Below are 22,414 nucleotides of genomic sequence, written 5' to 3' on the forward strand. Positions count from 1 at the left end.
ATAGCTGATACGGGGAAACAACTCAGGTGTCCAATCTAATGGGATTGTGGATGGGGGGAGAGACTGTGATCCTGGGTTGTTCTCCCCCATCCTAACTCCTTCTACCTCTTGCTCTCTTGTCTGCTTGATCATTCAGGATATACCTGGGGTTGGAGTTGGTGGGCTAGGTCAAGACAAGGCCAGTAAAAAAAAAAAAATCTAAAGACTAAAAATGGGCAAATACTAAAATATTGTTTGTGGATTTTAGAAACCACCCATTGATAAGTTAAATGTTGATTTTCTGATACAAGTTTGGATTATTAAAAGAGATGGTTTATGAATATTTAAAGACAAGTGTGATCATAGATACCAACATGAATTCATCCCAGCCAAATGCTGACCCATTAACTTTACTTTCTTCTTGCCAAGTGTCTCTAAAGAGGTAGATTTGGGAAACTATACATTGTATGTCCTTTATTAACATCCTCCAGCTAAAGACCACCAGGAATACACCTGCAGTTGAACAAGCTGGGTTTAATGCTCATAGGAATGATGGAGAGAGCGTGCCATGAGAACTGTGGTTGTAGAAAGTGAAAGGGGATTAGGACTTACAAGACTTACATTTTGGTTAACTGATTTGGGGGAAGGTTTAAGGAAGTGGGACTTCATTCTGGATTGAGTGATCTCTGAAAAGCAGGGATAGATAATTCTGTTATTATTTTATCCTGATAAAGGACAGACCAGAGTGAAGCAAAGTTGTAATTGGTAATGAAACAGTAGTCACTCAGCTGGATGAGGGGGATGTTTGTCATCTTGTGGTTTGCACACTTGACCTTGTTTTGTACTTAGACAAAATTGTGATAGTCACTGAATGCCTTGTCCTATGTTGGTGTTTTGTGAGTTTGTGTCCAATAGTACACCGTTTCTTACCTCTGAACCCAGGTCAGCCCCTAACAGCTCTGAAGCCGAGCTGTTCAGGCCAGTTCCTGAATGTCAGGAGCTGCTTTCCTCTTTCTCACCTCCAAAACCATTACAAATAAAATAATAATTATGGTTCCATTCATAGTAGAGTTTGGTAGAATCCAAACTGAACATGTATAAATGTTGATTAGTGCATTCATGTTAGAGAAATCTAGTGATATACCCAAGGGTTATGTTTTATTGAAAACGTGTATAAAAATATGGAAGGCTCTGTTATCAACAGTAACACAAGGACATATTAAGTAATATTGAAAGTGTTTGTAACTTGTATTGACTAAATCCAACGGGTCAGTTTGTATCTATTTGGATTGACCCTCCCTCTAAAAAATTGGTTGTGCTCTGGCCATGTGGCTTAGTTGGTTGATACATCATCCTGTGCACTGAAAGGTGGCAGGTTCCATTCCTGATCAGGGCACCAAAACAACCAAAAAACAAAACAAAAAAATTGCTTGACCCTGTCTGAGCGATAAATTCAGAGATCTATAGTAGCAAAAACGAGAACAACACAGGAACAATGAGAGAACAACACGGGACTTCCAATTGGCTAAAAAATACTTGTCCTTATACTGTGTCAGTTCATACATAGTGAGAGCCTGCTATGTTCTAGGCCTTTCTAGGAGCTCCACAGGATAACAGAACCACAGGCATGCGTTGTAAATACAGCAGTTCTTCCGTGTCCGAGTGAAGCAACCCTGAAGGTATTGTGCATTCTTCTCAGTGTGATTGTAAAGGGCCACAGCAAACCAGTGGAGGAGCTGACAGAAATTGATAAGGAAAGACTGAGGGGGACCCAGTAGATAACTTGGGATATCTGAAGGGATGCCCATTGGAGAAAAGGGTCCTGTTTGCTGCATCAGAAATAAACGGGGGGTTCTAGAAGTTCTAGCTAATATTTATTGAGTACTAAAATTTAAGGCAAGGCACTTTCCTTGCAATATCTAATTGGCACAATACAGTGGCTATTATTCTCATACCCATGTGGTAGAGGAGAAAGCAGGTGTAAAGAGGGTTCATCGGCTCAGGGTTCCACAACTAGTGAGGTGCGGAGCCAGTTTTGATGTAGAGCCATGCCACAGGGGCTGTAACTTGCTGGGAACAACACAGAGGAAATTTCCTCCAATTCTGTTGCCCTGCCCCTTCCATCTTGTGAGCTGGGACCAGATGACCACGTTCAGTCCTCTGCCTCCGAGGCTAACGTAGTTCACATATACATGCCTATTGCAAATCCAGGAAGCCTCAGCACTTGGCTCACTTAGACACTGAAAAAGTGACCATTTTTCCTGTCACCCTTTATTGCTTACCACCACCAGGTGGCACCTGGGCAGCAGAATTGTCAGTAGGCAGGACTCACCCTGTTGACTAACTCTGGTGCCCGCAATGCAGCTGCTGATGGTTTGGCCCCTGAGCCAGCTGGGAAGAGACCATAGGATGAGTTTTTGTGCTCCATACACCACCTTCAGTAGGAGGGTCTGATCATCTAGATAGGTGAGGAGGGAAGTTTGAAAAAGAGCCTCCATAGGTCACCCTCTCTCCCAGCCTAAGGGGCTCCAGTGCTTGGCAAATTTCAGTTTATAAGGAGGTTTCCCCATAAGGAACTTCATCCATTTTTCAACTCATTTTGCTTCATCAGTTGGGGAGCAGATCATATCTCCTCCAAACTCCTTGAGCTCCTTTTCTACCTGCTCACTTCTGAGAATATGGAGGACAAGGGAGGCAAGTAGAAAATGGTTCCTTATGTAGTTCTGCAAGCTGAATGAAATAATCTAGATACTGTAAGCCTCAGAGAAGTAGAGAAAGGGACATGAGAAAATTTTAAGATTGGGCAGGAATAGGTTTTAGCAGCTTTGCTGAAACAGCCTGATTAAATCTCTGCCTGCAGAGCCAGATAAAATGTATCTGCTCAGATCTATTCTTTGCTCAAAGATCAACCCTAGTTCCTGTGTTGCACTAAACAGAATAATACAAGCTCCACAAACACTGCATCAAACAATAACCATTTTATGACCAACCCTTCCCTTTAGGGCTTCCAGTTAGTCCAGTTTTTTAAAGAGAGAAATATGTTTTTATTGCTTTTAGAGAAAGAGGAAGGGAGAGGGAGAGAGAAACGTGGGTCAGTTGCCTTCTGTACATCTCCCCACCCCAACCTGAGTATGTATCCTCTATGTGCCCTGAGAATCAAACCAATAGGTGGTGGGATGACGATCAGCGGAGCCACACCAGCCAGGGCCAGTTAGTCTAGTGTCTCCCCAGACAACACCCTCTAAATCCCATTAACTAGTAGCGGTCATCAGCAGTGTACCTTGCATTGCCCCCTTTCTAAACCTATTCATACAAAGTAAAACTGCGATAGTTTTACATGGGACTATGCCCCAAATCTTCCAACTCCGGCAAATGAGAGATGGAATCATCACATTACTCTTTGTTTCTTATTTTCAAGTTATCAGTTGTCAGAGTCTGGAAATGGAATCATTTCTGCTGCAGCTGAGCCTCCCTCCGCCTTTGTGGAGCCGATTTGGTTTTAATCAGTCATCTACGGACTAAATAACTCTTGGAGATTTCTGAAAAGAAAGGAAGGCTCACTTCCTATTCACCCTGCTTCCCCCCCTCCTCCCTTCCCTGAAGACAGGATCCTCTCAGCTCCGTTATTCCCGGATTCCCCAGTTTTCTCTAGCGTCTGCCGCTTCACTGCACAGACTGCACAGACCGCACAGACAGGGTAGAGGACTAAGGACAGGGCGGACAGCGTAGGTCATGGGACACTTTCATTCCAAATAGGGTAATTTCCTTCCCTGGGTTAAGGACAGCCAGAGCATACTGAAGGAAAGTGCTTCGGATACGAGCACAGGGAGAGCTGGCAAACGAACATGTAGGAATCGCAGACCAAGTCCTGCCAAACCCAATGGAGAGGAAGGGAGCCCTCCACTCGCGTTCCCTCCGAAAACGGAGCAGCTCTGCGTGACGTCACGCCGCCGCCGCCCAATCCCCGTGGGGGGCGCCTGGGCCCGCCCCCCGGTTTAAATGGCCCGCAGACCGCCGCGCCTCTCCGGCCAGCGCGGTGCGGCTCCGGAGCCGCTCTCCTCGCTCTCCCGCCCTCCCCGGCCGCCCCTTCGGCGCTCGGTTCGATCCCGGAGGCCTCCCCCCCCCGGCGGAAGGGGGCGGGTCCGAGGCTCCGGCTCCACCTCGCTCTCTGCGGCGGGACCCGCCCCGGCCAGGGGAGGAAGGGCGTGGCTCTGAGTCCCTGCCTTTTAGGGTTTACGGTTAGCGGCGGGGGGAGCCGGGAGATCAGGCGCCTCCCGGGTCTGTCCGGAGGGCTCTCCCCAGAGGCAGCATGGAGCCCGCCCCGGGAGCCGGCTCCAGCCCCGGCCCGCAGGACCGGGCCCCCGCCCCCGCCGCGCCCCCCGGCCAGCGCCCCGCCGCGCCCCCCGAGCCCGCCCCGAGCCTCGGGGAGCCGCCGGCCGGCCCGGGCGCGGCGGGCGAGGCGCTGGCGGCGCTGACGGCGTTCGGGCGGCGGCTGCTGGTGCTGGTGCCGGTGTACCTGGCGGGGGCCCTGGGGCTCAGCGTGGGCTTCGTGCTGGTCGGCCTCGCCCTCTACCTGGGCTGGCGCCGCGTCCGCGACGGCAAGGAACGGAGGCTCCGCGTGGCGCGGCTGCTGCTGGACGACGAGGAGCGGCTCACGGCCCAGACGCTGTACCTGAGCCACCGGGAGCTGCCCGCCTGGGTGAGCGCGGGCCCCGGCCCGGCCCGGCCCGGCCCGGCCCGGCCCCGGCGCTGCTCCGCGTCCCCAGGCCGCTCCCGCCTGGGACCCGCCCGCCCCGACGTCCCCGCTCTCCGGGGACCCACTGCCCCCCCTCCCCTCGGCGCCCGGCTGCGATCCCTCCCAGCACCGGCTTCTTCCCTCCGGACAGCCCCGCCCGCTGCCTGCGGGGCCGCCGGCGCCTGTGCCATCCGCATGCCACAGCCGCTCCGGGGGTTTCCTTCCCTCTCCTGCCCTGGGGCTCCCCACCCCACCCCCATTTCTTTTCCCGCTGTCACCCTCGGGGCCCCCGGGACCCAGCGCGGGGGGCACTGCCCTGGCGGACTGAGAGGAGCGGGAGGAGGGCGCCCTGCACCTGGCCGCACCCTCCGGCCGCAGCGCAGGGGATGCGGGCTGCCGGGCGCACGGGAGGGGGAGCGGCTGCTGCAGTGCCCGCAGCCCTCACCCGCCGCCCGGCAGCCCCACCCTTTTCCGGAGTGTGGGCTGCGTTTGTTAGAGGCCCAGATCCTTATCTCTTTGCGCTTATCCATCGGGGGAGCCTGATGCCTCCTCTGGCCTCTCAGAGAAGAGCGGTCCCCAGCCCCTCCTGTCCGCTCCCAGCAGAGGTGCCAGCCTAGAGGGACCAGGCCGGAGAGGAATCAAAGTTGGCACTGGACGGGCACAGCCATGTTGCCCAGGCCAGGACTGGAGAGGCCAGAGGGGAAGAAATGGTCCCTGGGGACACGCAGCCCAGGCAGCCACTGTCCTTTGTTCCTCCTGCTCTTCCACAGAGCGAATCCTTCCGAAGCTACTCCCCCCTCCTCCCCCAGCAGGAGCACAGGTGCCCTTTCCCACAAAGGAGCCCCACTGATCCACACAAGAAAAGAAAACACAAAGGCCAGGGCCTGCGGCTGGTAGCGCTTCTGGCCCTCCCTGACTCAGGGAACCGTTCCCCTTGGCACTCCTGGCACAGAGGCGGGTCAGAGAGGGCAGGCTGCACAGAGGAACCGGACCTCTCCAAGCCCAGGATTTCTTCCTCAAACTGTTTGCCAGGACCTCCCCCTCCAGAAAGAATGTGCCCGTCTCACTCCTCCTCTGCCGGCAGCTGTCCTTTCACATCCTGAGCGGCCACAGAGCAGCCAAGGGCGGCCTCCCTCTCCGGCCCCTCCCAGCTCCCCCCTCCGGCCCCACCCAGCTCCCCCCTCCGGCCCCACCCAGCTCCCCCTCCGCCCCACCCAGCTCCCCCGCAGAGACCTCCACGCCCCCAGCCGTGGAGGCGGCCCTCACCTCTCCTCTCCTCTCAGCATCTTCGCAGGAAGCAGCAGGCTGTGCTCAGTACTCTCCCCCCCCCCCTCTAGGTCAGCTTCCCAGACGTGGAAAAGGTGGAATGGCTAAATAAGGTGAGGGTTGTCTGCATTTTTCCTTTTCCTAAGTGGGGAACAGGCCGTTCCTCTGGCCGTCCTCTGCCACACTCAGTCCCGGCCCCCGCCCGTCCTCCCTGCTCTCCGGGGGCGCATTCTGAAGGGACTGGACCTCGGAGGGGGTCTGGGCTCTTCTGTGACTGGCTCCCTCTCCCCCCAGATTGTGGCCCAGGTCTGGCCCTTCCTGGGGCAGTACATGGAGAAGCTTCTGGCTGAGACGGTGGCCCCTGCTGTGCGAGGATCTAACCCTCATTTACAGACATTCACATTCACCCGAGTGGAACTGGGTGAAAAGGTGTGTGTGTGAGAGAGAAGGAAAGTAAGGGGCGGAGGAGAAAGCACAGGGGATGTGGGGGGAGGTCAGAGGAGCTTGAGATACCCCTCCCCTCCCCTTCCTTTCTCTCAAGAATTCACCTCTCTCTAGCCGCTGCGCATCCTAGGAGTCAAAGTTCACCCGGGTCAGAACAAGCAGCAGATCCTGCTGGACATGAACATCAGGTAGCACCACTTACCCCTCCTCCACTTCCCGTTCTCCAGGGCTGGTCACAGGGCTTTGTGCCCCTGCCCCCACTTCGCCAAGCGCTAACGTTTTGTTTTCCTCCCCAACCCCAGCTACGTAGGCGACATACAGATTGATGTGGAAGTGAAGAAATATTTCTGCAAAGCTGGGGTCAAGGGCATGCAGGTGGGGCGGCCGTCAGGGGCCCCGGGAGGGAGGGAGCTTTGCCCCCGTTTCCTGGGACGTGGGTGCGGATGTGTGTGTGTGGGGGGGACCAAGGCTGGGAGTGAGGGGGGGCAGGCGGTCTCTGAGGAAAGGCTCCCGTCTTCTCCTGTCCCAGCTGCACGGTGTCCTGCGGGTGATTCTGGAGCCGCTCATAGGAGACATTCCTATCGTGGGGGCTGTGTCCATGTTCTTTATTCGACGCCCGGTAAGGAGGGATGCTGAGGAAGGATGGGGAAGCAGAGGATTGTGGGGGGGAGGGTGGAACGGCCACCGAGGGAATGGAGGAGGGGACTGACAAGAAGGTGAATTCTGGCAACTGCTGGGTGGGCCGACCACACCTCCGCGCGCCCTTTCCTTCCAGACCCTCGATATCAACTGGACGGGGATGACCAACCTGCTGGATATCCCAGGACTCAGGTACCAAGGACGGACTGAGCACCGGCTAGGGGGTGCGGCTGGCCGGGGGGTGCAGAGCAGTGAAAGGTGCAGCAGTGCCCTCCGGGAGCCCGGAGCCGAGCTGGGGAGATAAGACAAATACCCCTGCCGAGTACCAGGCTCCGGTTTTCCTTCTGTAGGGAAGGAAGGGCGCGGCAGACGGTTGGACAGGGGCAGAAGGAGGAGGGCGGGGATGGCAGTGAAGACGGGGCAGAGCAGGAGGCGGGAAATCGGGGCAGGAGAGGAGCAAAGAGAGTTTCAAGAACGGACCTCCTTTGGGCGCAGGCCTCTTGGTTGTGGGAAACATAGTTGGGGTCAGGGCCCTCGCTCACCACCTTTTCTGCCCCCGATCCAGCTCGCTCTCCGACACCATGATCATGGACTCCATCTCTGCCTTCCTGGTGCTGCCCAACCGCCTGCTGGTGCCCCTGGTGCCTGACCTCCAGGACGTGGCCCAGCTGCGCTCCCCTCTCCCCCGGGTACGGCCTCTCTCTCCTAAACAGATGCTTCTCCAGGGACCCCGTGCCGGCCAGTGGTTTCTCACTCTCTGGGTCCTACCCTCAGGGCATTATCAGGATTCACCTGCTGGCTGCTCGAGGCTTAAGCTCCAAGGACAAATATGTGAAGGGCCTGATTGAGGGCAAGTCAGACCCCTATGCCATTGTGCGAGTGGGCACCCAGACCTTCTGTAGTCGTGTCATCGACGAGGAACTCAACCCGCAGTGGGGAGAGACCTACGAGGTGGGAGAGCTGGAGAATGGGGCTGAGTGAAACGGGCGGCTCGGACGGCTGAGGGCGATGTGACAGGCGGTCCTCACGGCTGCAGCCCACGAGCCCGCCCCTCCGCTCTCCAGGTGATTGTGCACGAGGTCCCGGGCCAGGAGGTGGAGGTGGAGGTGTTTGACAAGGACCCCGACAAAGATGACTTTCTGGGCAGGTGAGATTGCCGATGTTAGGATTCTAAAGCCCCGGTGCTAGCAGGGTCTCAAAGGTAATTATAGTCCTTTTCTTTTTTAAGTTTTTCTTTTTTAAATTATGCATCCCAGTGGCTTTTTTTTAATTTTAATTTTTATTTATTTTTATTGATTTTGTACAGAGAGGAAGGGAGAGAGAGAGAGTTAGAAACATCGATGAGAGAGAGTCATCGATCAGCTGCCTCTTGCACACCCCCTACTGGGGATGTGCTCGCAACAGAGGTACATGCCCTTGACCAGAATCGAACCAGGACCCTTCAGTCCCCAAGCCGACGCTCTATCCATTGAGCCAAACCGGTCCTGGCCCTTTTCTTTAAAAAAAAAAAAAAAAAATACATATTTTATTGATTTTTTACAGAGAGGAAGGGAGAAGGATAGTCAGAAACATCAATGAGAGAGAAACATCAAGCAGCTGCCTCCTGCACACCCCCCACTGGGGATGTGCCCGAAACTAAGGTACATGCCCTTGACCGGAATCGAACCTGAGACCCTTCAGTCCCCAGGCCGACGCTCTGTCCACTGAGCCAAACCCGTTAGGGCAGTCCTTTTCTTTAAAAAATTTTTTAAAAATATTTTTATTGATATCAGATAGGAAAGGAGAGGGAGAGACAAACATCAATGATGAGAATTATTAATTGGCTGCCTTCCGCACACGTCCCCTCCAAACCCCCAATGGGCATTGAGCCCGAAACCTGGGCATTTGCCGTCGACTGGAATTGAACCCAGGACCCTTCAGTCCACAGGCCAACGCTCTATCCACTGAGCCAAACCATCCAGGGCTAGTAATTATAATCCTTTCCCAGGCCTGGAAATTGTGTATTGTTTTCCTTCCCAACCTCCCATTCCTTACCCCCACCCACACACAGGCACATGCACGTGTGGGTGTGCGTGTGCACACACACAATCCTCTCCCGAGGATGAGGAGAAGGGAGTCCGATCCGCCAGTTATTTCTAGGTCAGTGAGTGGAGGGCCAGTGACACGCTACTCATCACGGCCCTCCCCTCCCTCCCACTGCCCCTCCCAGGATGAAGCTGGATGTGGGGAAGGTGCTACAGGCTGGAGTCCTGGATGAGGTCAGTTAAGAAAAGAGGAAGGTGGGGTGGGCTCGCCCACACGGCAGACAGAAGTTGCTACATTGGTGGGGACGAGGCCGGGCGGCTATCTGATCTCAACGGTACCTCACTTTCTTCCACTTCCCCAGTGGTTCCCTCTGCAAGGCGGGCAAGGCCAAGTCCACTTGAAGCTGGAATGGCTGTCACTGTTGCCAGATGCAGACAAACTGGAGCAGGTAACCACCACAGGGAGCAGGACGAGGGCGGGGGAGCAGTGGTCATCGGGCAGTGCAGGGGACTGCGGGGCCTGAGTCTCTGCGGGGACTGAGTCTCTGCGGGGACTGAGTCTCTGCGGGGGACTGAGGAGTCTCTGCGGGGGACTGAGGAGTCTCTGCGGGGGACTGCAGGCCTGAGGTCTCTGTGGGGACTGAGTCTCTGCGGGGCCTGAGGTCTCTGTGGGGCCTGAGTCTCTGCGGGGACTGAGTCTCTGTGGGGGACTGAGTCTCTGCGGGGGACTGAGGAGTCTCTGCGGGGGACTGAGGAGTCTCTGCGGGGGACTGAGTCTCTGCGGGGGACTGCAGGCCTGAGGTCTCTGTGGGGACTGAGTCTCTGCGGGGGACTGCGGGCCTGAGGTCGGACTGCCCCACCCCTGCAGGTCCTGCAGTGGAACCGAGGCGTCTCCTCCCGGCCGGAGCCCCCGTCAGCTGCCATCTTGGTTGTCTATCTGGATCGGGCCCAGGATCTCCCTGTGAGTGTGGCTCCTGAGAGCAGGTGGACGGGGGCCTGGCATGCAGCGTTCACACCCCTCTTTTCCGCTGCCTGCGGCTCCGGAAGCAGCGTCCTGTAGCACAGGGTCCCGGGGGTCAGAGCCTCTCAGAGAGGAGCACCCCCTTCCGTCCCTGAAACAGAAACACGGTGATAGTGACTCTGAATTCACCTCCCACAGCTGAAGAAGGGGAACAAGGAGCCCAACCCCATGGTACAACTGTCCGTTCAGGACGTGACCCGGGAGAGCAAGGTGAGGCCAGGGAGCATTGTGGGAAGTGGCGTTTGTGTGTGAGGCTGGGGGAGGCCTGTTCTGGGATGACGTTTCCCTTTGGGAAGCTGATCATGGTAAGGGCTTTCTGAGAAACAGGAATGGCACTATGACGTAACCTTTTAAAAAATGTGTTGGGGTGGTTTGTTACGTGGACGGCACCCTCAGTCCTGTCGTCTGCAGGCTGTCTACAACACCAACAGCCCCGTGTGGGAGGAGGCCTTCCGCTTCTTCCTGCAGGACCCTCAGCGCCAGGAGCTCGATGTGCAGGTGAGTCAGTCGTCTGTCCTGCCTTCTCATATCTGTACCGTTTCTTCTCCATGTCCTCCGTTCATCTCTATTTTTTATTTTTTATTTTTTTTATTTATATTTTATTGATTTTGTACAGAGAGGAAGGGAGAGAGATAGTTAGAAACATCGATGAGAGTCATCGATCAGCTGCCTCTTGTACACCCCCTACTGGGGATGTGCCCGCATCTAAGGTACATGCCCTTGCCTGGAATCGAACCCGGGACCTTTCAGTCCCCAAGCCGACGCTCTATCCACTGAGCCAAACCAATCTTGGCTCATGTCTATTTTTAATCCATCTATCTAGACTCTGTCTCCTCTACTCTCTACTGTTCCCCATTATATTAGAATCTTCCTAATAATGAGGGGATATGGTAATTGACTCACACCCTCACAAATATGGTGGCACCCACAGCCAGTAAGGAGGGAGTATGCTAATTGACTGTCATGCCCTCAAAAATGGCGGTGCCCAGAGCCACCAGATGGCAGCGCCTAGTCCCCTCTGCCCCGCCAGGGCAGCAGCGCGGCATGGCCAGGCCCTCCCCAGGCGGTCCGGCTGTTCCGGTCCGGCTGTTCTGCTCGCCTGCCTCCCCAGCCACCCAGGGCTGCCTGAGGCCCAGGTAACCAGGGCTGGCTGAGGCTTGTGCTGCCGGCAGTGGCAGCAGCTGAGGTGTGATGGGGGTGTTGCCTTCCCCTGATCACCAGGTCACCTCCTGCCCCTGAGGGGGTGGACTGGGCTGAGGGACACCCCCCCCTCCAGTGCATGAATTTTCATGCACTGGGCCTCTAGTTTTTTATAACTGAGAATTGTACACCTAAAAAGAGTGATGTTTATGGTATATAAATTTGTAAATTGTGCTCGAATTAAAAACAAAGAACATTATCTATAAGGTACCTAGTATTATTATTGTTTGTTGTTAATCTTCACCTGAGGATATTTTTTCCATTGGCTTTTAGATAGAGTGGATGGGAGGGACGGAGGGAGGAGAGATGGGGCAGAGGGAGGGAGGAGGAGAGATGGGGCAGGGCGAAGCATTAATGTGAGAGAGACATATTGACTGGTTGCTTCACAAACCTGCAACCTGGGCTTGTTCCCTGACCAGGAATTGAACTGGTGACCTTTTAGTGTATGGAACGATGCTCAACCAACTGAGCCACACCAGCCAGGGCACTTAAAAAAAAAATGCCCTAGGTGGTTTGGCTCAGTGGATAAGGCGTTGGCTTGTGGGCCTGGAGGGTTCCAGTCAGGGGCACATGCTTGGGTTGTGGGCTTGATCCCCAGGGGGGCAGGGGAGTGTGCAGAAGGCAGCTGATCTGTGGTTCTTTCTCATCATTGATATCTCTATCTCCTTCTCCCTTCCTCTCTGAAATCAATAAAAAAATATATTTAAAAAAAAAATTTTTTTTACTGGGGATTGACCCACAACCTTGGCGGATCAGGATGATGCTCGAGTCACCCGGGTCACTCAGCCGGGCTGGGTGCCTAGTGTTTGAAAGATCGTAGGAAAAGCATGAAAGAGTGCCTGTCTTCGTGAAGCCTACTAGCTGGTTTCATAGACAAGACATACACAGGTCAAGTCCCCAGGAGGATTAGATATTGAACAGCGGGAGTAAAATACCCATCGTAGAGGGCTAAGAATGGCCAGAGAATGGGGCAGAGGCCGGAGTAACCGAAGATTCTGTCAGGGAAGGAGGATTTTATGCGGGCCTTGAAGGATGAGTAGGATTTAAATAGGCAGAGAGGAGGATGAGGACGTTCCAGGTAATGGGAACAGGATGAGCACAGGCAGAAGGGGCATGGAGTGGGCAGAGGACTGTGGAAAGCTGGCCCAGAGCAGAGCAGAAGGCCTGTGATTGGCTCGGAGAGAAGGAAGGTGCTGCCATGTAATTCCCTGGGGGCCTCCCGCCCCCCCCCGTGTCTCCTCACTGCTCTCCTCCGCGCCTGCAGGTGAAGGACGACTCCAGGGCGGTGACGCTGGGGGCGCTGACCCTGCCCCTGGCCCGCCTGCTGACGGCCTCCGAGCTCACCCTGGACCAGTGGTTCCAGCTCAGCGGCTCGGGCCCAGGCTCCAGGCTCTACATGAAAGTGGTCATGAGGGTAGGAGGCGGGGAGGCAGAGGCTGTGGGAGGCTCTTGTGGGTTCCTTGGTGCTAAGAGTAAGGGGGGGAGGCGCTGACCTCCAGGATAAATGAGCTGGTGCATGTGGACCCGCCTGGCAGGCGCACGAAGAATGTCAATCTGACCGCTGGAGGCCATGGCGTCCGAAGAGGACAGGGGTGGAGGGAACCCCATAGAGAGGAGCCCGGAGAGATGGGACCTGGTTTTCCCGTTATGGCCCCTGCTCTGCCCCCCCGGCCCCCCCAGACCGGCCTGCTGGGGGCCGGCTGCCCTGCTCTGATTGGACAATGGCCCTCCCTCCTAGATCTTGTACTTGGACTCGTCAGAAGTGCGCTTCCCCGCGGCCACCGGTGCCTCCGACCTGGACCGCGAGAGCCCCCAGCCGGGCAGCAGCGTGGACGCGCCCCCGCGGCCCCGGCACACCACTCCGGACAGCCACTTCGGGACCGAGGTGCGGCCCCCGGAGGGAGGGGGGAGGGGAGAGGGTCCGTGCCCTGCCGGGAGCTCCGGCCGGCACACCCGCCCCATCGGGCGCCTCCGCCCTTTTCGCAGAACGTTCTCCGGATCCACGTGTTGGAGGCCCAGGACCTGATCGCCAAAGACCGTTTCCTGGGCGGGCTGGTGAAGGGCAAGTCCGACCCCTACGTCAAACTGAAGCTGGCGGGACGGAGCCTCCGGAGCCGCGTGGTGCGGGAGGACCTCAACCCGCGCTGGAACGAGGTGTTTGAGGTCAGAGCGAGCGGCCGCAGAGCTGGGTCCCGGGCCGGTGGAGAGGTTCCGTCATCCGGAGGAGAATCCCCTTTGTCCCCACTGTCTCCTCCCCCAGGTGATTGTCACGTCGATCCCAGGCCAGGAGCTCGGGGTGGAGGTTTTTGACAAGGACCTGGACAAGGACGACTTCCTGGGCAGGTGAGAGAGGAGCGCGGGGAGGAGGCGGGGCCTCTGCAGGCCCCCGAGGCCGCCTCCGGGGGCGGGCTTGGCGCTGACCTCTGGGCTTACCTGTTCGGACAGGTGTAAAGTGAGCCTCACCGCCGTCCTCAACAGCGGCTTCCTTGACGAGGTGAGCCTGGGCTTAGAATCACAGTCCCTCCCGATCCCCACCCACATAGTCCCATCCTCACGGCCCCTCGGCCCCGCACCGCGAACTTGAACCCTGCCGCTCCCGCAGTGGCTGACCCTGGAGGACGTCCCGTCTGGCCGCCTGCACCTGCGTCTGGAGCGTCTGACCCCCCGCCCCGTTGCTGCTGAGCTAGAGGAGGTGAGGAGGGCAGCGGGAGGGAGGCAGGGCCCCGGAGGGTCCAGACGAACATTCCCTCTGATTTAAGGAAAGCGCCGGCCCAGGGCTTATCACCGGTCCCCGACCCCCAGGTGCTGCAGGTGAACAGTCTGATCCAGACGCAGAAGAGCGGAGAGCTGGCTGCGGCCCTGCTGTCCGTCTACCTGGAGCGGGCGGAGGACCTTCCGGTGAGGCCTCCCCCCACCCCGCCCCGTAGCTCCCTGGCCCTCCTCCCTCCTCCTCCTCCTCCTCCACCTCCGCCTCCCTCCTCCGCTCCCTCCTCCCACCCCCTCTCCCCTCTCCTATCCCTCCTCCCACCTCCCAGGCCCACCTGCCCACCGCCTCCTCCCACCTTCCCCCTCCACCTCCCTCCCCCACCTCCCTCCTCCCTCCTCCCACCTACCCTCTCCCCACCTCCCTCCTCCCCCATCCCTCCGCCTTCCCTCCTCCATCCCTCCCACCATCCATCCCCCACCTCCCTCCTCCTCCCTCCCACCTCCCTCTCACCCTCCCTCCGTCCCACCTCCACCTCCCACCTCCCTCCTCCCCTCCTCCCTCCTCCAACGCCTCCCGCCATCCTCCTCCTCCTTCCCACCGTCCCACCTCCCTCCTCCCTCCCTTCCCTCCTCCCGCCCTCCTCCCTCCTCCCACCTCCCTCCTCCCTCCTCCCTCCTCCCACCTCCCTCCTCCCTCCTCCCTCCTCCCACCTCCCTCCTCCCTCCTCCCACCTCCCTCCTCCCACCTCCCTCCTCCCACCTCCCTCCTCCCTCCTCCCACCTCCCACCTCCCTCGGGTTTGGATGCTCCTGTGTGTTTGAAATAACAGTAAATTCTGAGTTCCTCTCCTTCCCAGGGAGGCGCTGGGATAGGAAGAATTGTCTGTCCAAGGAGGGCCGTGGCTGTTAGTGATAATAGGGACATGATGCTGGCGATGGATAGACCTTGTGAGAGGAGGGGGGAGTCTGCCCAACTTGCTCCCAATTTAAGACAATTTTTAACATTAATATTAAATACTAAATATTTAATATTTAGCCGAAACCGGTTTGGCTCAGTGGGTAGAGCATCGGCCTGTGAACTGAAAGGTCCCAGGTTTGAGTCCAGTCAAGGGCATGTGCCTTGGTTGTGGGCACATCCCCAGTGCGGGGTGTGCATGAGGCAGCTGATCGATGATTCTCTCTCATTGATGTTTCTAACTCTCTATCCTCTCTCTTCCTCTCCACAAAAAATCAATAAAATATATATTTTTAAAAATATTAAATACTAAATATTTAGTACTTAACACAATGTTCTCTTTCTAGCTCCGAAAAGGTACCAAGCCTCCCAGCCCTTATGCTACTATCACCGTGGGAGAAGCCTCTCATAAAACTAAGGTATCAGAAGTGCTGCAGGGAGGGGGGGGCGGTAAGAGGAGTCCTGGAGAGACCACCCACCACTGCTCTTCCCCTCATCTCCGCCAGACTGTTCCCCAGACGGCAGCCCCCATCTGGGACGAGTGTGCCTCCTTCCTCATCAGGAAACCGAACACGGAGAGCCTGGAGGTGCAGGTACCGGAGTCCTTCCTACAGAAGTGTGCCGGTCCGCGTGACCCAGGCACAGCCACAGGGCGTTCCGAGACCAGTGTCCTCACCCTGAGGAACGGAGCCTGGGGCGCAGGGCTTTCAGAGGCAAAAGGTCCAGTCTCATCTTTATGGAGCTCACACTCTTTTGGAAGAAAAATAACCAGAGAATACTTCCAGACCGGTAACTGCTGAGCTAAAAGGCACTAAGGGGCGGGTGGGGGGGATTGGTGCCAGCTCCGTCCAGGGGAAAAGGGCGGCAGTAAGAAAGGCATCCTTAGATGGCCCCTGAGCTGATGGATAAACGGGCTCTGGCCAGGAAAACTCTTCTGTCTGAGAAAAGACTGGAGGAGAAAGAAGGCAAATTATAGACTAGGGAGGCAGGCAGGGAGCATACTATTCCGTCATGAGGGCTGTTGAATAGTATGCTAAGAATTTGGATTTTATCTTAAAAGTATAGGGAAACGCCAAAACCGGTTTGGCTCAGTGGATAGAGCGTCGGCCTGAGGACTGAGGGGTCCCGGGTTCGATTCCGGTCAAGGACGTGTGCATTGGTTGTGGGTGCATCCCCAGTGGGGGGGGTGCAGGAGGCAGCTGGTCGATGGTTCTCTCTCATCGATGTTTCTAGCTCTCTATCTCTCTACCTTCCTCTCTAAAAAAATCAATAAAATATATTTTTTAAAAAGCATAGGGAAACGTGAAGGAATGAGAGGTGACACATCCAGATTTGTACTTGAGGAGCAGGACAGAGAATGGACAACGCTGGAGCAGGTAGCCCAGTTAAGAAGCTAGAGTAACTGAAGCAGGAAATGACAGGCCGATGGGGGGGGGGGGGCAGTTGGCACGGAGGGGAAGGAGGAACCAGGAACAGCCTCCATGCTTACTCCTGGTTCCTACATGGGTGGCTGGACAGATGAAGGTGCCGTTGACAACACTGGGAATGCACAAGGGAGGAGCTTTTTAAATTTGAGATCAGAGCCATCCAGGAGGTAGATCTATGGCCTGTTCTGATGTTCTTGGAGCATCATGAGCAGGCAGCAGGTGGCAGTTGCCAGCCTGAGCGTAGGACATCTTAAGGCGTCTGTGAAAGGACGAAGGATGGCCATGCCAGGCGCTGTGACAGTGAGAGAGCAGACGGGGAGTCAGAGGTCCCCGCAGGCCTGAGGTGTGGCCAGGGCAGTGGGACACGCGCCAGGAGAGAGTGGGTGAGAGGGACCGAAAGGAGAGAGTTTCGAACGACGACAGGAAGTGGCCAGACGTTGCTGCGAGGTAAAATTAGATCACAGAGAATTAGTCATTGGCTCTGAAAACTAGGTTGTCACTGATTATTGCAGCAACGTCGGTGGGATAAATGGAGTGGAAACTAGGTATGAGTGGGGTGAAGGGTGAACAAAATGTGAAGCGGTATGGGAGGGAGGGACCGGGAAGGCGAAAGGTCACATAGGAGAGCTGACTTCCTCCTCTGATGGAGTAATCTGATACCTTCGAAAGTTGATAGAAAAATAATGTGACCTAACCGGTTTGGCTCAGTGGATAGAGCCTCGGCCTGTGGACTCAAGGGTCCCAGGTTCCATTTAGGTCAAGAGCACGTAGTGCCTTGGTTGTGGGCACATCCCCAGTAGGGGGCGTGCAAGAGGCCCTGGTAGATAAGGGCCTGAATAGAGTTAGAAACATCAATGAGAGAGACACATCGATCAGTTGCACTGTTCGGTCGATGTGTCTCTCTCATTGATGTTTCTAATTCTATCCCTCTCCCTTCCTCTTTGTAAAATAAATCAATAAAATATTTTATTTAATTTTTTAAAAATATATTTTATTGATTTTTTACAGAGAGGAAGGGAGAGGGATAGAAAGCTAGAAACATCGATGAGAGAGGAACATTGACCAGCTGCTTCCTGCACACCCCCTACCGGGGATGTGCCCGCAACCAATGTGCATGCCCTTGACTGGAATCTCAGTCCGAAGGCTGACGCTCTATCCACTGAGCCAAACCCGTTTCGGCTAAAATATATTATTTTAAAAAGAAAAATAATGTGACTATAACAACTCAAGCAGAGGTAGGGATTTAAATGAGCTCAGTTCCTCATCTTACAGGGAATCAGTGGGTACCAAAGTTGGCAAATCACGAAGTAGAGATACAGGCTGTTAATTAGAATTAATTAGAATTATGTTCGAACAGAGGTTTTGAATGTTGATATTTGAGTATGAAGATAGGGATAGGATGGGCAGAAGACGTTTCCTTTCAGTGTAATTCCATTTTTACTGTTCCTTCCTCCTCCCTGTGCAGGGATTACTGGTATAATTTGTAAAAGCGTGGGAAGTAAAGATGGGATGGCCTGCTCCGGTTAAGAAAGGAAGGGAGGTCGTGGGCCCCACCGCTGTCACCAGGGCTTCCTTGTCCTTCACAAAAGGGAGTCTCTCACCAAAACCGGCCGGGCCCTGGGGTTTGACCTCCATCTGTTGGTCACAGGTTCGGGGTGAGGGCGCCGGCGCGCTGGGCTCCTTGTCGCTGCCCCTCTCGGAGCTCCTTGGGGCCGAGCAGCTCTGCGTGGACCGCTGGTTTGCACTCAACAACGGTCAAGGGCAGGTGCTGCTGAGAGCACAGCTGGGGGTGAGTGCCGCCGGGGGCAGGAAGGGGGCCGGACGGAGGCTGCACCGAACAGCACGTTAGCGGAGCTCTCTGCGCCCCTAGATCCTGGTGTCCCAGCACTCGGGAGTGGAAGCCCACAGCCACAGCCACAGCTCCTCTTCTGTGAGCGAGGAGCTGGAGTCCTGGGGGGGCCTGCCTCACGCCACCTCCTCGGCCCCGGAGCTCCGGCAGCGCCTCACCCACGGGGACAGGTGAAGCCCGGGGTGTGTGTGTGTGTGTGTGTGTGTGTGGAATGGGGTGCATCGGGAATAGAAAGGATGAGCTGCAGGTTCCCTAGGCACTGCCTCCTCCCAACCTGCCTCCGCCCCCCACAGCCCCCCGGAGGCGCCGGCCGGGCCGCTGGGCCAGGTGAAGCTCACCGTGTGGTACTACAGCGAAGACCGGAAGCTGATCGGCATCGTGCACAGCTGCCGGTGAGCCCCCGGCCCCGGCCCCGGGTCCCCTCCGTCCCTCCCCGCGTGCGGCCTTAGCACCTTCGTCCTCCGCTGCAGGTCCCTTCGGCAGAACGGACGGGACCCCCCCGACCCCTACGTGTCGCTGCTGCTGCACCCGGACAGGAGCCGGGGCTCCAAGAGGAAGACCTCGCAGAAGAAGAGGACCCTCAATCCCGAGTTCAACGAGCGGTCAGTGCGGGGCGGGCGGGGGGACGGCGGGCGGGCGGGCGGGCGGGCGGGCGGGCGGAGGACGCGCCTGACGCCCCTCCCCCAGGTTCGAGTGGGAGCTGCCGCTGGAGGAGGCCCTGCGGCGGAAGCTGGAGGTCTCCGTGAAGTCCGGCCCGTCCTTCATGTCCAGGGAGCGGGAGCTGCTGGGAAAGGTGAGGGCCGGGCCGGGCCGCGGTGAGCGCGCGAGGCCGCAGGCATCCAGGCTGCAGTCCTGCTAGGGGAAGGTGGCCAGATCGTCCCGCTTTTGGTGGGGCAGGAAGTGAGGTGATGGGACGTGGCCTTTGGAGCTATGGAAGTCACATCCTGCCTTTACCCTCCTCCCACACAGGTGCAGCTGGACCTCGCGGAGACAGACCTGTCCCAGGGCGCGGCCCAGTGGTGAGTGCCTGGCGGTTGGGGGATGGGCCTGGAGAGTAAGTAGGAGAAATCCCAAACAGGAAGGGAAAAAAAGATGCAGACTGAGCCGAGAACCAAAAAGCTCTTAGATCATGTCTCATTTTTAAAAAAATATATTTTATTGAATTTTTACAGAGAAGAAGGGAGAGGGATAGTTAGAAACATTGATGAGAGAGAATCATCGACCAGCTGCCTCCTGCACACCCCCTACTGGGGATGTGCCCGCAACCAAGGTACATGCCCTTGACCAGAATCGAACCTGGGACCTTTCAGTCCGCAGGCCGACGCTCCATCCACTGAGCCAAACCGGTTTCGGCTCATGTCTCATTTCTAAGAAGACACAAGAGTCGACGTTACGCCTGACTGTTCTCTGCTCGCTCCCACAGGTACGACCTGACGGATGACAAGGACAAAGGCAGCTCCTAGGAGCAGGGGTGACCGGCCTCACTGCTGTCACTCCGCCTCGCCTCCTGCCGCATCGCCGCCTCAATGCGATGAGCCAAACGCGAGGGCCTGAGGCAGAGCCTGTGCCCCCGGCCCGCCAGGGCCTTTGCCTGACCAAAGAGGGGAACCTTCTTCACTGCACGGCCTTCACCTTCGGGGCTCCGAGGCAGCGCCCTGCTCTGCCGCAAAGCCCCCGCCCCGCCCCCTCCTCAGGGCTCTGAACCTGTGCCTGGCCGCTGGCAGCACTTGCAGTGGCACCAGCTTATGCCAAACACATTTCTAGAAAGACCTTTTGTCTTTCATGGAACCGTCTTCTTCCCGTTGTAAACGAGAGGCGAAGCACAGGGGTAGGAAGTGGGCAGGCTGACCCCTGGAGCTCCGAGCCTCTCGGACCCCTGCATGTAGCGAGTGAAGAGCACCCTGTCCCATGTGCATTCTGACCCCGCGTCCCTCCAGCCTGTCCCCAGCGTCACCTGCTGCGGGGCCGGGCCAGCAGCCTCCCGATCCCCCCGATCCCCCTCGGGAGCTGGGAACACGGCTCCAGCCCACGCCTTCAGGGAGCAGCTAGCCCTCTGCGAGCCTCGAGCAGAGGGCCTCGAGGACGAACAGCAGGGCCAGTTTTTTCTGGATGCCTAGGCTGTTGGCTCACTGACTAGAACTGAATCTCGTCATTTTGTACCAGCTCCACCATTCACTGTATCTTACATTAAACGTTGTATTCAGTCCAGCGTGGCTCTTTTCCTTAAGGACAGGGGCCCAGCCTGCCTGTTAGATGCTTATTCCAAGTGTCAAAAGCCCGTATTCGAGTCTACAAATCACGTCCGTTCACGTAATGGTCAGAACCTATTGTGGTTGCAGCCGCCGAGAATGTTTCCGCTGAGAAGGTCAGGGACCTGTAGGAGCAGCTGCTCTGAGCTTCTGGGGAGATTCACTCCCTGTCACTGTGATGGCGTGTGCTGCCACCCAGCTTGTCGCTGACCATCCTCTCACGGGCTCTCCAGGAACCCTTTCATTCCCACACCCTGGCACCTGGCTCTCCCTCAGCACCCGCCCCGTGTCTCAGAGGTACGTTTACCTGGAACCAAAAGACCAGGCCCGGCCGACGGCAGCGAGATGGGAGTCATTTAGACCCACTCAGATCTGCTCACCTCGGACTCGGCTCCTTCGGGATCCTTCCTGGGATGCAAGCCTCGTGGCTGTGCTCCGTCTGTCCTGCCAGCCACGTGGAAGGAGCAGGAGATGAGGAAGCGTCGCCTATGGAACAGGACCTGGGAGAGTTCACCTCGGGAAGGATGCTGTCCGCTGGGGGGAGGAGGAGGCTCGGAGGGGGCGGGAGTGCGCGGAGAACTAAGCTCACTCCCACAAGCTGTCCGGTTGCTCCTGACGAGCAAAAGCTGAACGTGGCCTCCATGCCACCTACCAGCTCAGCCTGTGTTTTCTTTCTCTATCTCCTTTGTAGTCATGATGGGTCCTGGCCGCCTGCTCCCTCCTCATCCATGTAAGAGAATCCCAATACTGGCCTTGTGCAAGATGTCTCAAACGGGGAACCCCCAAAGCAGGACAGCTGAGCTTCTATCCTAAGGACTGTCTTATACTCCGTCCTGGGCGTGTGGCCCAAGGCCTCCTGTTCTAGCTGGCTTCCGCTCGCTCAGCCCATGATCTTGCAGTGTGTGCTTTAAGAGGCACTTTTGGCCTAGTTCACCGCTTCAAGTGATAAACGTTTCCAGAAAACTAGGGGGCGTGGCACAAATGCTTCCACTCCAGCAGGTCCCCACTCCCAGCTTTCTCAAGTTCGGATACATAAGGGAGGAAGTAGTGATCTACATATTAGAATCAATATTCAATACATTGTTGCACCTATATATACAAAGATTAAACAAATTAAGGGTCAATCACAGGAATTTGACAACTGTACTGTTATTTCTCAAATAGCTGGAATTCCACATTGACGCATACATGATGCCTACCTCTTCCAGAGAAAGGCAAATACAGGTGCATATGGACACACTATATAAATACTAGCCTCTTAGAATGTGGCTTTATTGGCCCTAACTGGTGTAGTTAAAATTCTTGCCAACTGAGAGATAACCATGAGTCATTTCCTGGTCCAGGAAGCCCTCTCCCCAGCAGCAATTGCCCTCCACCCACCTGTCAATTTCCTTTCCTGATCTTGGGCTGGAAACCAAATAAAAATGTGGAGCATCGTACTAAGTAGATACTACTGAAATATAAAACTGCCCTAAAGAACTACAAGTGAATCTGACACCAAAAGCAAAGGCCACAAAAGCAAAAATAAGGAAGGGGGGCTATATCACACCAAAAGGCTTCTGCACAGCAAAATAAACAACAAAATGAAAAGGCAACTACTGATGGGAAAATTACATGTCTGATAAGGGGTTAATATTCAAAATGTATAAAGAATGCATACAACTCAACAGCAAAAACAAACAATCCGGGGAAAAAATGGGCAGAAGATCTAAATAGACATTTTTCCAAAGAAGACATATAAATGACCAATAGGTATATGAAAAGGTGCTCAACATCACTAATCATACAAATAAAAACCACAATATCACCTCAAACCTGTTAGAATGACTACTATCAAAAAGTCAAGAAGGGCCCTGGCCAAGTAGCTCAGTTGGTTAGAGCATTGTCCCAATACACCAAGGTTGTGGGTTCAATCCCCAGT

The 22,414-nt window shown here is 55.9% G+C and overlaps 1 protein-coding gene and 2 long non-coding RNA genes across 3 annotated transcripts; 1 reads left to right on the plus strand and 2 right to left on the minus strand.

The window, feature by feature from the left end:
- Positions 1-433: 433 nt before the first annotated feature.
- Positions 434-3,054, minus strand: LOC118728270. The gene is made up of 2 exons (XR_004990845.2): positions 2,248-3,054; positions 434-1,363 (listed from the first exon to the last, which is right to left on the minus strand). It is a non-coding gene; the product is annotated as an uncharacterized LOC118728270 (long non-coding RNA).
- A 1,167-nt stretch (positions 3,055-4,221) lies between these two features.
- Positions 4,222-20,447, plus strand: ESYT1 (extended synaptotagmin 1). Its single transcript, XM_036454571.2, has 31 exons — positions 4,222-4,678; positions 6,052-6,093; positions 6,275-6,409; positions 6,539-6,612; positions 6,727-6,799; positions 6,954-7,043; positions 7,200-7,255; positions 7,629-7,752; positions 7,838-8,014; positions 8,128-8,210; positions 9,273-9,321; positions 9,450-9,536; positions 9,956-10,048; positions 10,247-10,318; positions 10,520-10,606; positions 12,573-12,722; positions 13,047-13,193; positions 13,295-13,471; positions 13,569-13,651; positions 13,754-13,802; positions 13,911-14,000; positions 14,111-14,206; positions 15,316-15,387; positions 15,475-15,561; positions 18,044-18,184; positions 18,266-18,414; positions 18,538-18,636; positions 18,715-18,846; positions 18,932-19,037; positions 19,214-19,263; positions 19,668-20,447. The coding sequence occupies exons 1-31, from the start codon at positions 4,289-4,291 to the stop codon at positions 19,705-19,707; spliced, it is 3,300 nt and encodes a 1,099-aa protein (XP_036310464.1). The 5' UTR covers positions 4,222-4,288; the 3' UTR covers positions 19,708-20,447.
- On the minus strand, positions 16,537-17,716 carry LOC123653194. Its single transcript, XR_006742853.1, has 2 exons — positions 17,612-17,716; positions 16,537-17,085 (listed from the first exon to the last, which is right to left on the minus strand). It is a non-coding gene; the product is annotated as an uncharacterized LOC123653194 (long non-coding RNA).
- Positions 20,448-22,414: the final 1,967 nt, after the last annotated feature.

The sequence above is a fragment of the Pipistrellus kuhlii genome, unplaced genomic scaffold (assembly GCF_014108245.1).
Source record: "Pipistrellus kuhlii isolate mPipKuh1 unplaced genomic scaffold, mPipKuh1.p scaffold_m20_p_3, whole genome shotgun sequence".
Classification (NCBI taxonomy): Eukaryota; Metazoa; Chordata; class Mammalia; order Chiroptera; family Vespertilionidae; genus Pipistrellus; species Pipistrellus kuhlii.

What these genes read in the sequence shown, in the direction of transcription:
- ESYT1 (XM_036454571.2), top strand. Translation starts at nt 4,289, where the DNA reads ATGGAGCCCGCCCCGGGAGCCGGCTCCAGCCCCGGCCCGCAGGACCGG. An exon ending in AGGTGGAATGGCTAAATAAG is followed by an intron (nt 6,094 to 6,274) that starts GTGAGGGTTGTC and finishes CTCTCCCCCCAG; the next exon opens with ATTGTGGCCCAGGTCTGGCC. An exon ending in ATGCAGACAAACTGGAGCAG is followed by an intron (nt 9,537 to 9,955) that starts GTAACCACCACA and finishes CCACCCCTGCAG; the next exon opens with GTCCTGCAGTGGAACCGAGG.